General features: G+C 44.4%; 1 protein-coding gene across 1 annotated transcript in view; it reads right to left on the bottom strand.

The window, feature by feature from the left end:
* The window catches only part of anapc1 (anaphase promoting complex subunit 1), a gene marked incomplete at its 5' end in the record, with an annotated part of 254,294 nt that overhangs the window by 153,870 nt on the left and 85,882 nt on the right, over positions 1-14,542 (bottom strand). The window contains one exon of the mRNA XM_083650747.1: positions 2,682-2,760. Within this exon, the coding sequence (XP_083506873.1) occupies positions 2,682-2,760 (79 nt within the window). The remainder of the gene's footprint in view (positions 1-2,681; positions 2,761-14,542) is intronic.

The following is a 14,542-nucleotide window of genomic DNA, read 5'->3' on the forward strand; positions in this document are numbered from 1 at the left end:
GCCTGAGCCGCTGTGCCTAGTTACGGTTGCTAACGTATTACGAATAGAAATTGCAAGTTTGGGGGGGGGGGGGGGGGGTCAAGTTTTATGTGATTTTTTTGCTGTAAAATTGCAGAACTGGCAAACATTGCAAGTTGAGGAACCCGTTTTGTCTTTTTTGCAGAGAAATCTCTGGAATTGTTCACATTTGCAGAGATTTGCAGAGATTGGTTGAATTTGTATTAATTATTGCGATCGCAAAATCGCAATTCCATGGAGGTACTAGGTTACTAATGAACACCACAGTCCAGTGTTTTCCAGTCCTGTCATCTCTCACAGTGACTATGTTTACATGCACACATGTTTACACATGTATTACACTATTATTTGGAAAATGACAATATTCTGAATTTGATGAGGGTCATGTAAACGGCATATTCCAGTTGCATTTTCTGAATTTGCCCTTTTTCCGAATTTAGCATTTTCCGATTAAGACATCTGGGTTATTCCAGTATTATTCGGGTTTTCGGAGGATTCTTTGATCATGTATACAGCGCATTCGGAATATGCGTCTCGATCAGGGTTTTTACCGCAGTTTGCGACGCATGTTGCCTGTTTGTGGTCAACTGATGTGTGCTAGAAAGCTCTAGAAGAGGCCATATAATCATAACAATCCATCATCTCTGGCATGCAAAAAGAAAAGCCCACATTTCTGATCGGGAGGAGAAGAGAAACACGGAAGATGACGCAACTCTTATAACTGACTGGCCTAACAACGCAGCCTACGTTTAATATGGAAAACTTAATTTAAAAACGTCGGGCCGTTTCAATAATTCAATTAAATAATGTTGTATTAGCGTACTCGCTTGATTTGACACAGCGGAGCACAGTCCATCAAAGAGGAGGAGTGCACAGACACTCCCCCAGCCACACACAGACCCTCACGTGACGTTAGTAGCTGTAGACAGCTCCCGAAGAGAGATAGAGAGAAAAAACAAGCCGTTTGTGCCGTGTCCGTCCATGTACAGCGAGCGGACAGCTCCCGAACACAGAGAGTCAAATAGAGAGACAGACAGAGAGAGGCTGCGCAGGACGGCCGCACGGCGACGCAGCACGCGGAACAGAGAGGGAGAGAGATGTGTCATTATATCGTAATATTGGCTTCGGGCCTCGCAACGGGCTCGGGCCAATTCATTTTATAACTCCTCCGGGCCGGACCGGGCTCGGGTCTGCATGTCACGGGCCGGGGAGGGCTCGGGCTGAAATTTCAGGCCCGCGCAGCTCTCTACTCCACAAGGTGGATGTGTCAGTGGAGCAGCTTGGGTGATTGGGTGGTTTATTGTTAGATTGGAGATGCGGTGCTGTAGTGGTCTTTCACTGAAGTAGAAACAAAAAGCATGTAAACAGCTGATACAGGAGGCTGCGTCAGTCGCCTTTCTCTCCCTGTCCCCTGTCCCCTGAGGCAAACAGCCATGGGACTGGCAGGTAATAAGGCTGTCTGTCAATAATGTTTTCACACACGCACAAAAAGCATATACAGGCTCACAACCAGGGTTCACTCACACACACACACACACACACACACACACACACACACACTCTCTCACACACACACACACACTCACACTCACTCTCACACACACACACACACTCACACACTCACACACACACACTCACACTCACACTCACACACACACACACACACACACACACACACACACACACACACTGACACTCCCACTCACACAGTCACAGGATGCAAACAAAGGGGCCCTTTACACAAGGACAGTTTCTGAAAGAAACGACACAATAGCGTTTCCTTCACACCTTCTCCCTGTTTACATGAGCTCTGTTGAATTTTTAAAACGCCGTAATGTACATGCCAGGTCGCTAGGTGGCAGTGTGATCACCTTATTCTTTGCCCATACATTCTGCATGACGTCATTTCGTAATCGTCTTTCCGGTTTTTAAACACGGAAGTAGAGTACGCCTACCGCAGTCATTTAGACTTGCCAAAAAGCTTTTTTTCAAGCTAAAAAAAAAACCCCAAACTGTTTTAAAGTTTTAATATTTGTCGGGTGAGAATGTAACATATATGTGACCAGTTTATCAGAATAACACCTATTGGAAATCTTTAACGAGCAGCGATGATCTGGAGCGCTGACTGTGATCTGTCAAACCCTACTGTAGTTAGGCTACTGGCAGTGAGAAAACACTGTCGACGTGCTTTTGTAACTAACGTTAAATGCCGACCGGGTACAGCCATCGGCTCCTCGCAGCAGTAACGTTATGAACATGTAACTGAAGTTGGCCGCAGTGTAGCTTCATTCTGAATGTTGCCAAACTTCATTCATACTGACGTTTTATTTGGTTGTCAACTCGCGCACGGCTATGGCATATTCGCGTGTGTCGCGTGTGCAGGCACGTCAGAGTTTCTGAAATGTGCCGTTCCAAAGCGATTACATGGAGCCCTCAGCCCCGCTCAGCGGGAAGCGTCTTTAACAATTCCACTCTGGAGGGTGGTTCAAAAATGTGTCGTTTCCTAAGCACGAATTCGCCGTCGCCGTCTAAAAGGGAGGCACTAACGATAAAATAATTCCCCGTTTCCATAGGAAACCGTCCTCGTGTAAAGTGCCCCAAAGAGTCAAATGTCACAAAACACACACACACACACACACACACACACACACACACACACTCACGTGCAGAGAGCTTGGCCAGGTACTTGGACTCGTCGGTGGACGTGGCGTTCTCGTCTCCAACGATATAGAGAGCATAACTCTGAAAGAGGAAAATAAGAGCAAGATAGAAAAGAGTAGTTCAAATCAACCAGTTCTGACAAAACAAGTTGGAAGCAATGTCAAAACCTTCCATTGATTCTGCATTTTGATTTTCCCCCCAAAAAATATACCAAAAAGATATTGCCGTATTCTTTAGTCAATTTCATAACGCATATGTCATAATTTGGCATTTTTCCATACCTTACAAATCATTCTGCCTTTGTAGCAGTACGTTCTAAGATAAAAACGAAGTATATATCCTACTTCTGATCCACACTTTTCATTCATACACTGTGAAATTGTCAACTGTCAGGCCCATTTTCTATAACCGTGTTTATATTCAATTTTTCTGCACATATTCAATTTTTCTTTGTTTTATCATATTGTTATCTCCAATGACCTAAATTCCTAGAAATGTCAGAGGGAGAGAAACACTCTTACACTGTATTTGAGAATACCAAAATATCCGGTTCTTTCGGAGGAAAGTCTTGGTATGTTTGAGTAATTGGCTCAGAAGAGTATCACCAATATCGCCAAGGTTATGTCTATTAGCGGATAGAACACAAATACCAACTAGAATGACAGCACCACAGATATACTGTATGCCTCCGGCAACAAGTGAGCAGTCGGCATCCATGTCTGTCCAGACTTTGACGTTTGAGCCAAATGTGAAGAAATTCCGTCAAGGCGTTACTGAGATATGGCGTTAAAGAGCTTGAAGATGGCGTTCGTGAGGTCACAGTGATTAGCGGATAGAACACAAATACCAACTAGAATGACAGCACCACGGATATACTGTATGCTAGGGGTGGGCGATATGGCAAAAATATCATATCACGATTTTTTCAGGCAGGATCACGATCCACGGTCTTATTACGATTCTTTTTCATCTTGGTTTTTAAGACTATTTTGCAACTTAACTGAATAGTAAAAGTACAAACTAATTTCAGGATTCGTACGGTCATGAAAAACCTGGAAAAGTCCAATTTAAAATACAATTCCCAGGCCCTGGAAAACTTGTAGAAAAAGTTTGGGAAAAGTCATGTAAAGTTTGATAAATATGTTCATGTCGTTTATTTCTTACGCTGAGTTTACAATAATTCATGTTTGGGGTTCCCAACTTTTTTTATCTTGGGACCCAAAAGATAAATGTTGTGTCTCCCTGGGCCCAAAAAAACATACTGTAATGAGTTGCCATGACGGCCAGTTGGTGACCCACCCCCCACGGGTCCACGACCCAAACTGAGTCCAGACCCATAGTTTGTGAAACACTAAGAAATAACGTTAACAAGCAGGCACGCGCTGAATAACGTTTGAAAACTCGTTTGGTGGTGGCCTGACAGTTCTATAAACTCTGTGAGGGAGGCAGGCAGACTAGCCGCTTGGTTAATGGAGAAATAGGCTGCGTCATGCCTACATCATGTCATGGGCAACTGCAACAGACAGACCAAGCCCGACCAAGCAAAATGCAGGCTGTGTTGCCGCAAAACATTCAATATTTTCAACATGAGAGAGGCGGTGGCATTAACGAGCCACGCGCAAATGAAGCAAACATCAAAGGCGCTGCTGCTCGTCAAGGTAACGTTATTACTGTCTGTAACTCCCATCACTGGACTGTTTCAATCTGACCACAGCGAGGGAACTGCTATCACCGAGCGAGCAACACGTCCCTCTCTCGTCAGCTACAGTATCAAGCAGGCAGCGTGACCGAAAAATTAAATCTGAACTGTGGAGGCAACGCGACGTTGGCCGCTGACGGCGGCTAATTATTATTATTATTTAACTCGTTCAACGATGCCAGCCTGCTACTTAGTGTGTGTGTGTGTCTGTGTTCACATCACAAGTGAAACCAACTCCTCCTCTGTGTTGTGAAGGGGTGGGGTGGGGGGGGGGGGGGGGGGGCGCTGGGAGTCATCTTTCAAACATAGAAATGCAACAGATAGAATGTGCACTGCCTGTAGCGCGATTCTAACGATCTGTCTGGACAGGCAGATCGTGGAGCCATTCTAATCGTTAACAATCTAAGATCGTCATATCGCCCCTACTGTACGCCTCCATCACCCCTACTGTACGCCTCCATCGCCCCTACTGTACGCCTCCATCGCCCCTACTGTACGCCTCCATCGCCCCTACTGTACGCCTCCATCGCCCCTACTGTACGCCTCCATCGCCCCTACTGTACGCCTCCATCGCCCCTACTGTACGCCTCCATCGCCCCTACTGTACGCCTCCATCGCCCCTACTGTACGCCTCCATCGCCCCTACTGTACGCCTCCATCGCCCCTACTGTACGCCTCCATCGCCCCTACTGTACGCCTCCATCGCCCCTACTGTACGCCTCCATCGCCCCTACTGTACGCCTCCATCGCCCCTACTGTACGCCTCCATCGCCCCTACTGTACGCCTCCGCCAACAAGTGAGCAGTCGGCATCCATGTCTGTCCAGACTTTGACGTTTGAGCCAAATGTGAAGAGATTCCGTCCAGGCGTTACTGAGACAGTGCGTTAACGAGCTTGAAGATGGCGTTCGTGAGGTGGTCACAGTGACCTTGACCTTTGACCACCAAAATGCAATCGGTTCATCCTTGAGTCCAAGTGGACGCTTGAGCCAAATTCAAAGAAATTCCGTCAAGGCCTTCCTGAGATATCGCATGAACGAGCTACAGAATGGCGTTTAGCCTCATATGAGTCAATGCTTGATGAGATGAATAGTGTAAAGAGGAAAGAGGCACCACCTTGGGTTGAATTGACAAACATAATATAATATGTCTTACGTATGGGTTTCCCTCCTAATCATTTATGTATTTGTTTAGATGATTTGTATTGTTTTAGTTTTTTTACAGATGTACGCCCTTTGGAATTGTCCTTTGTAATGTAAGCCACAGAGGAATGTATTCCTGCACCGTACAAGCTGGAACAATACACGTTTAAATTACAAAAATAAAATCAGAAATAAAAACAAAAATCTGTGACAAACGTGGGACTGTAGCTGCTGCCTGTCAATGTGAGCTTATTTAACTCAGGAAACATTTGGTATTGTTATGCGCTCCCACATATAGGTGTATTGTATTGAGTGTAACATCTCTCTTTCTCTGCCACCAGTTGCCTACCTGGTCATCTGCCTGGGTTCAGCTGCTTTCAGTTGCGCTGATTACTTCTAGCACTGATATACAGCAGCAGCTCGAGGCGTGCTCTCTCTCTCTCTCATTCTACTCCTGGTTCATGCTGGTGGCAGCAGCATGGCCATCCCTGGGTTTGTTATGTTTATGGGTTCATTCCTTTGTATTTCATTTCTTTACTTTGGGGAAGGTGGGACGGTAGCCTAGTTTTTCGCGGCTTTATTTCCTCAGTTTAGGTTTTGTTATGTTCTTGGTAGTTTAGGGTGGTGCCCGGTCCGACAACTGCAAGTTGGCCGGCCCACTCTTTTGTTCTGTTTAGCCGTCCCACCTGACCTGGTTGTTGTTTTGGGTTTTTTGGGGGGAATTTAAGAAAAACCTTTTAAGTTTCAAATAAATCAAACTTTTTTGTGCAAACGACTCCTTGTCTCCTATATGTTATTGGCTTCCATGACGAGTCTTTATGGTGGCCGTAACAGTATCACGGGAGGTTAACCAGAAGGCAAGCTCATTAGCTGTCTCTGGTATAATAGTGTTAGTCTTCACAGACATGACATCCATCCAGACATAAAGCAGCAAGGAGCAGATCACAGACATGACATCCATCCACACATAAAGAAGCAAGGAGGAGCAGATCACAGACATGACATCCATCCACACATAAAGAAGCAAGGAGGAGCAGATCACAGACATGACATCCATCCAGACATAAAGCAGCAAGGAGGAGCAGATCACAGACATGACATCCATCCACACATAAAGCAGCAAGGAGGAGCAGATCACAGACATGACATGTGACCTATAGCCAGTGATGTTGCCATAAGCTACAACTTAAAGCAGGACTAAACCCCAAAACACTTTTTTTTCCAGCTTTTAACCAATATATATGGCTTTTGGGGTGGTATGTGAAGGGTTTTGGCCAAAATCTCCACATTTGAGACCAATCTGTTAAAATTTTACAAACCCCTATTATTTCAGCAGCATAAGTTCTAGGGGTGGGGGAAAAAATCGATTCACTTAAGTATCGCGATTTTTAATGTCACAATTTTTTTAATCTATCTTTTATTCCAGAATCGATAATCGCAGTCAGGCCACTCACTGAACAGCAGGCCAGGTGCCGCCTACTCGTTTACTAGTGGTTTTATTACTTTATTAGTTAGTCTGAAGTAATAATTACACTTCAGGGTTAAAGTGGGTGCATCTCATTGTAAAATTGGACTTGGCCCAAATTGGGCTTCAAACGGACAAATTTCACGCGCGTTGGCCCATATCGGCCTGGCCTGCTTGGTATCTAATGCCCGGCCTGAATTATGATCCCAGTCCGCCCCTGTTTTTAACTATATCGCCCAGCCCTACTCATGATATAATATACAGTCTCTAATGTATGATTCAACTTTTCCCATGTTCTAATCTAGTGTAAAAAAAAAAAAAAACTGAAAAAAGAAAAGAAAAAAAGAAACAGAAATCGCAATAAATCATAATATCGAATCGCAATAATCGTAGAATCGCAATACTTAAGAATCGCAATATATATCGAATCGGCACCCAAGTATCGTGATAGTATCGAATCGGGAGATAAGTGAATCATCACAGCCCTAATAAGTTCCCTCTATGGGTCCAAACCTGCTTTTTTTTTCTGCCCTCAAATGAATGGGCGATTTGGTACATCGTGACGTCACGGTGGTATTTGCACGCGCCCCACTCATGTGAAAATTTGTTTCTCCCCCCCATGTGATTATTACTGTAGTTCACGCGGTGCGAGCCCTTTAAGAGCAATGCATCCATGGGTAATCGCCTACTGTGGCTAATATTAGCCGCTAGTTAGTTATGTTACATGGCAGTAAAACGCCACTGAATGACCAAATTGAACTTTTAACCATTTCGAGTAACACTGTTTCCATACGGATCACCAGCGTTAGTTTGTTGTTTATAACGTGGCTGTATTTATCATTTATCGTACTCTATCTCTGATACACTGAAAATACTGGGAGGCGGGCCATAGCGTCTCTGTCGATGATTTGATTTTGACAGTTCTGCACTGAGATGCACGAGAGATGTTCGCGAGAGCATAAAGTAGCGAGGAAAGCTGTTTTGGGTCTGTTGCTACGGCCGTAAACCGTTTCACTCTGTCTAGCAACGGTTTACAGCTGCCGTAAACCGTTTCGCTCTGCCTAGCAACAGACGCAAAACAAGAAGGACGCCTTTCCTCGCTACATCAAAGGGCTTTCTACTCTCGCGAACATCTCTCGTTATATTCTAACAGTTTGTTTGAAAGTAATTTTGTAATTTTGTGCTTATGGCCGAAGTGGCTGCCATAAACTGTTTAATTTCACTTCCTGATCTGCCCCGGCCCGCAGACAGACTAATCATCAAGACAACACTCGCCGATTCCCTCGGCGTTCAAGCGAGACTACTCTGCGTTGGTCTCGTCTAATATTAGAGGTAAGCTGTGAGGCATCGATATTAAATTTAGACTGTTTAATAACAATCGAAAGTCTTGCTCATAGCTGCTTTAAGACTTTTTAAGGGCCGTCAATTTTTGGATTGATTTATCAACTTTTGATACTTTTCAAGACCCCGGGGAAACCCTGTCATAAAATGGTGCACGTTACATGCAGAGGTTGTGATTGGTCCCAATAGAGCGCCACAGGAATGCCATGTTTTTCGTAGGCCAACCCGGAAGTTACTAGCATCGCCTCGTTCCGTCGTCGTCTGCTACCGATTTTTTGAAGCGTAAATGCGATTGCTTCAAAAATCATAAAAATTTGTGTTCATTTGTGAAGATTATCTTGCTACAGTAAACATAATGTTCAAGTTTCATACACTTTTGTTAGCATTTAACCAAAATCCAATGAAAAACATTGACTTCGAGAGACGAGGGAACCAGTCGATGCTAACTTCTGGGTTTTAGGACTCGTTCCTGTGGCACTCCATTATAGTCCATGGGCCAAGGCAAAAATCGGTACCACCTGAGGTGACCGCACGATTTTGTTATTTTTGTCTTCCTACATGTCTCTAGTTTATATTTTGGTATGATAACCCTGCCGATTTGGTAGCTTAAGGATAGTTATCACTCTGTAAACAAACCTACCCCCATATATGATTGATTGATTGATTGATTTTTTTATTAAATGTGTCATGCACTTGACAGTGCCCAGCCCTCATGGGCTTACAAGACACACATATGATATATTATGCAGTACAACATACGCCAACGCCGCAGTAATAAAACTAAATCACAGCATAACATAACATTCACCATATCAGCAAAACAAAATCATTACATCATTTTCTGAACATAACATTTTGCCTTAGCTCCCATGCCTGGGAAAGAAAGTTTCCAATAAAGAAAGTGCCTTTCTTAAAACACAACTCGAGTTTTTCATAATCGTCCACTAAACACTTATAAATGACAAAACCCTGATTTCTGTGTATTAGTCCAGATGATATGTGAAAATGATGTTCCCTTTTTCGTAAAAGCATGAAACTTGGTACGCTTATAGTTTGGGGCCCTGTACAGTTTCAGAAATTGAGCCATCGCAAAAATGCCTTGTGGCGGCCATTTTAATTCTGCCATAAGCAAATTATGTAGTTTGCATCATATCTCCTGAACCACACATGATAACACTGAAAAGGAGATGTCTATCCCAATGTTTTCATGGTCAAGGATTACAATGATACCATATAGAACATCATAAACTGTTAAAGTGACTAATCAATGGTGAATTTGATGACGTTGTGAGAAGGAAATGACAGTATCTGATAACCGATGCTATAACTTCAAAGCCATGACCATTCTCTGGCTAAGATGTTTTGATGAGTGATTTGACTTATATAGACCTTTTGTTAAAATAGCGCCCAGGTCCCTCCTAAGGATCCTGGGATTTTCCTTGCCAGATGGCCAAATCCAAGATGGCCACTGGCGCCATGTTAAAAAATTGACTTTTGACCCAGAGCACATAGAATAATGTATGAAGACACTTTTCGGTGTAAGTCAACCACGAGGAATCCGATTCTGACATCAGTTTGACATTATGGCATAGTTTTGACCCAGAATTCCAAGATGGCTGCCATCCAGTATTGTGGAAATGTAACTTTTGAATGGGAAGGAATACTGTGCGTTTGGGGTTTACCACAAGGAAGGAGATTAACAATGGTGGATGTTTTGGGAGTCATTTCAGAATTATGTTCACTGAAAATATGTTAATGTCAACACCCATTTTACCTTGGTACTGCTGTACCAACTACCCCCAGGATTTCTTGCATTAAAATATTTAATGAATGTATGACAAGATAACTAAAATAAGCTCTTTTTATTAGCTGTAGCTATAGATTCTGAATCATCAGATTCCGCTCATCATCTTTAACCAAGTATGCTGTGTCATACCGGTCGATCACACAGATATGTCAACATCACCATGGTGGACAAGGATGATGGATGACACCTTGTGGACATAGTCCGACCACTTGTATGGGGTGCCATCTTGTGTCTACCGATCCAATTGCTGATGGAGTTGCCATCATCTAGATCATGCCCATGTCAACGAGAGTGATGTAGGGTTCTTGCAGCCCTACAGATTGGAGATAGAGCTTCTTCTAGATGCGCTTGCTCTTCTGCGTCTTCCTGTATGTGATGTTGGAGTTGAATAAGGCCACACATTCATCAAAAACACAATGTTCCAGCAACTCGTGGAGGTTTACAAGTTGACCACAACCAGGTCAATCACTGCCTTGGAGCGCTCCACTCCATCTCAGCAGCTCCTACCTTGAGTTCCTTCCCGGGTAGTCTCGCTTGCCAGACTCCCTCCCTACAATGGCAGAGTCTGGCTGCTAATACCTCCACCCTGGTATAGGGGAAAAAGGCTCCGTTCACCTTTACAACTATCCACCAAACGTATCAAGCAGGCCTGCTTTATTGCACAATCCAGATCCAACCGTTTTCAGCATGTAGCAACGAGCTAGCATTGTTGATGTTGTTTCACAGTGGCACAGGCATTTGAGATAGACAGATTTGACACGGAGGGAGTGGAAACGAAATCCATAAATGGTCGCCACCAGTCAGTCAGAGCGGGTTGGAGCATGCATGCAGGGAGGAGGGTGGAAGATGATTGTGATGCTGCAGACGCGAAGTGCCGCTGTGTGTAAATTCAGCTCGAGCAGGACCCTGGCCATTCACACCAGACGCACTGCTTTGCTCCGCGCCGGTGACCACTTGTACTGACTTCCTATCTGGCTTCACACAATCACTCGCGGGTCTCACACAAAAATAGATCAGACGCCGAAACAATCTCTGCATGGGGCGAGCCGGCCTCATCACGGCTGGTCTGACTGAACGGTCTAATGTGCTAACAAGTGCACCAAAATGAAACTGGCTGCGCTTCCAGATGCTTCGTCACTTCAGCGTCTGGTGTTTTTGCTCCTTTTCGCATCCACTCATTGCAGACTTAAAATCAGCCCATGCTGCAGGAGAGGAGAAGTTGACCAGATTCTTGCAAGTCCCGGGGGCCCTATCTTCGCAAAAGCGGTACGCCGCGCGCAATGCAAATTGGGGGCGTGCACAAGCGCATGCCTGTTATAATTTTACTGGACATAGGCGTGCCACAATCAGCCGTTTCTGCTCAGAATACGGGGCAGCACCTCTTACACGCTAAAAAAAAGCACCTCTTACGCGCTAAATACTCTGCTGCGCTTGAGCGCACCATAATCTATATGCTGTGCAGCGTAGCGCAGAGTAAAATTCCTTTTGGATATGTCATTACACACGGACGTGCCCACGCCAGGACATCAAATTCTGCTGCTAAAATTGGATATTAGCAGATAATTCAGTGAGGCAATGCAATCAACTATAACTCACTGAGAAACTTTTATCACATCGCAAAGAGGGAAATTAATTGAGAAAACTTGTTGGACAATGGACATAGGCTATTCACCTTCACCTTTCCCATAGTCTCGCTGGCCAGCCTCCCCTCCCACGCAGGTCTCCATAGTGGGATTGCGATGGGCGGCGCTTAGCGGCAGTGCCCTTGGAAAATAGTTTCCAACAATCCAACTTGCCCTTTTCAGCGTGTAGCAACGAGCTAGCGTGTAGGTTTCTGCCGTTAGCTTGCTAGCTAGTTAGCGTTGTTGTTTTCACTGAGGCGGCAGGGCACTATTTACAGCGACACACAGGGAGGAGGGAACGGAAGCTGCTCTGATTGACATGGTCGGAGCCAATGACAGAGTTTGTAATAAGCCGGGAGCAGACATCCGGCACCCACTGAAACAGTCGCTCCAATGGGGAGCAGCTGTAGAGCAGGGGAGGGCTTATCCCAGTTGCCTGTTTCCGTGGCGCCAGACTCCTCTCCCGGTAGGGAGGGGAGGCTGGCCGTGGCCAGCGAGACTAACATAATTATGAAATTACCCTCAAAACACAATAATTGTCATTACTAAACCATGTTTGGTCTGCATGGATTTGCAATTAAAATAGCTATAATTCACCATTGTTAATCTCCGTCCTTACTCTAAAAATGGTAAACCCCAAACACCACATACGTATATGTTGCCATTCAAAAGTTAAGTTTTCACGCTACTGGATGGCAGCCATCTTGGAATTGTGGGTCAAAATTATGACAGAATGTTAAACTGATGTCAGAATCAGATTCTTTGTGGTTGACTTACACCGAAAAGTGTCTTCATACATTATTCTAGGTGCTCTGGTTCAAAAGTAAATTTTTCAAGATTGTACCAGTGGCCATCTTGGATTTGGCCATCTGGCAGAAAGTCGGAGGATGTTTGGGAGGGGCCTGGGGGCTATTTTAACAAAAAGGCCCATAGAAGTCAAATTACTCATCAAAAAATCTTAGCCAGAGAGTGGTCATGGAATTGAGGTTATAGCATCAGTTATCAGAAACTGTGATTTCCTTCTCACGTCATTAAATTCACCATTGCTTAGTTACTTTAACAGTTTATGATGTTCTATATGGTATCATTGTAATCCTTGACCATGAAAACATAGGGATAGACATCACCTTTTCTGTGTTATCATGTGTGGTTCAGGAGATATGATGCAAACTACATAATTCACTTATGGCGGAATTAAAATGGCCACCGCGAGGCATTTTTGTGATGGCTTAATTTCTGAAGATTTACGGGGCCCCAAACTATATGTGTACCAAGTTTCATGCTTTTATGAAAAAGTGAACATGATTTTCACATATCATCTGGACTAATACACAGAAATCAGGGGTTTGTCATTTATATGGGAGAAGGTTTTTTACAGAGTGATAACTATCAATAAGCTACCAGATTGGCACGGTTATCATACCAAAATATAAACTAGAGACATGTAGGAAGACAAAAATACAAAAATTGCGCGGCCCCCTTAGGTGGTACCAATTTCACCATTGGCCCATGGACTAATTGCATTGTATCCTTCTCAAAACACCACTGAATTCACCAAAACACCACTTAATTCACCATTAACTATTCATGTGAACAGTTTATGATGTTGTATAGGGTGTCATTGTAATCCCTGACCATGAAAACATAGGGGTAGACATCACATTTTCTGCGTTATCATGTGTGGTTCAGGAGATATGATGAAATCAGGGTTTTGTCATTTTTTGGGGGTAGGTTTGTTTACAGAGTGATAACTATCCTTAAGCTACCAAATCGGAAGGGTTATCATACCAAAATATAAACTAGAGACATGTAGGAAGACAAAAATAACAAAATCGTGCGGTCACCTCAGGTGGTACCGATATGTCAAAATTTGAGCCTTGGCCCATGGACTATTAGGGATGCACGATGATATCGGCACGGCAACGGTATCATCCGATAAAACGCTTTAAAATTAAATATCGGCATCGAAACGAACATTTCTACCGATATGACAGGCCGATAAAATGACGCTTAAATAAATGGGGATAACCCTAACCCAGGGAGAGCAACATTGAAGCCTGTTTAAGATGAATCGTACAGTTTTGTTTGAAAGAAAACGCTACATAAATAAGAAATACGCCATGTTTTACGTAACCTAAGTTGAAGTAATTGTCTTATTTTGTCCGGTGAATGTGCACATTTTGAAAAGCATTGCGTTCATGTCTGCATCTGCCAGTGGGCCATCACGATAAGAGCAGGTCAGTGGGCCATCACGGTAAGAGCAGGTCAGTGGGCCATCACGGTAAGAGCAGGTCAGTGGGCCATCATGATAAGAGCAGGTCAGTGGGCCATCATGATAAGAGCAGGTCAGTGGGCCATCACGATAAGAGCAGGCCAGTGGGCCATCACGATAAGAGCAGGTCAGTGGGCCATCACGATAAGAGCAGGTCAGTGGGCCATCACGATAAGAGCAGGTCAGTGGGCCATCACGATAAGAGCAGGTCAGTGGGCCATCACGATAAGAGCAGGTCAGTGGGCCATCACGATAAGAGCAGGTCAGTGGGCCATCATGATAAGAGCAGGTCAGTGGGCCATCACGATAAGAGCAGGTCAGTGGGCCATCACGATAAGAGCAGGTCAGTGGGCCATCAAGATAAGAGCAGGCCAGTGGGCCATCATGATAAGAGCAGGTCAGTGGGCCATCACGATAAGAGCAGGTCAGTGGGCCATCACGATAAGAGCAGGCCAGTGGGCCATCATGATAAGAGCAGGTCAGTGGGCCATCATGTTAAGAGCAGGTCAGTGGGCC

This window comes from Poromitra crassiceps (assembly GCF_964638095.1).
Source record: "Poromitra crassiceps genome assembly, chromosome: 14".
Lineage (NCBI taxonomy): Eukaryota > Metazoa > Chordata > Actinopteri > Beryciformes > Melamphaidae > Poromitra > Poromitra crassiceps.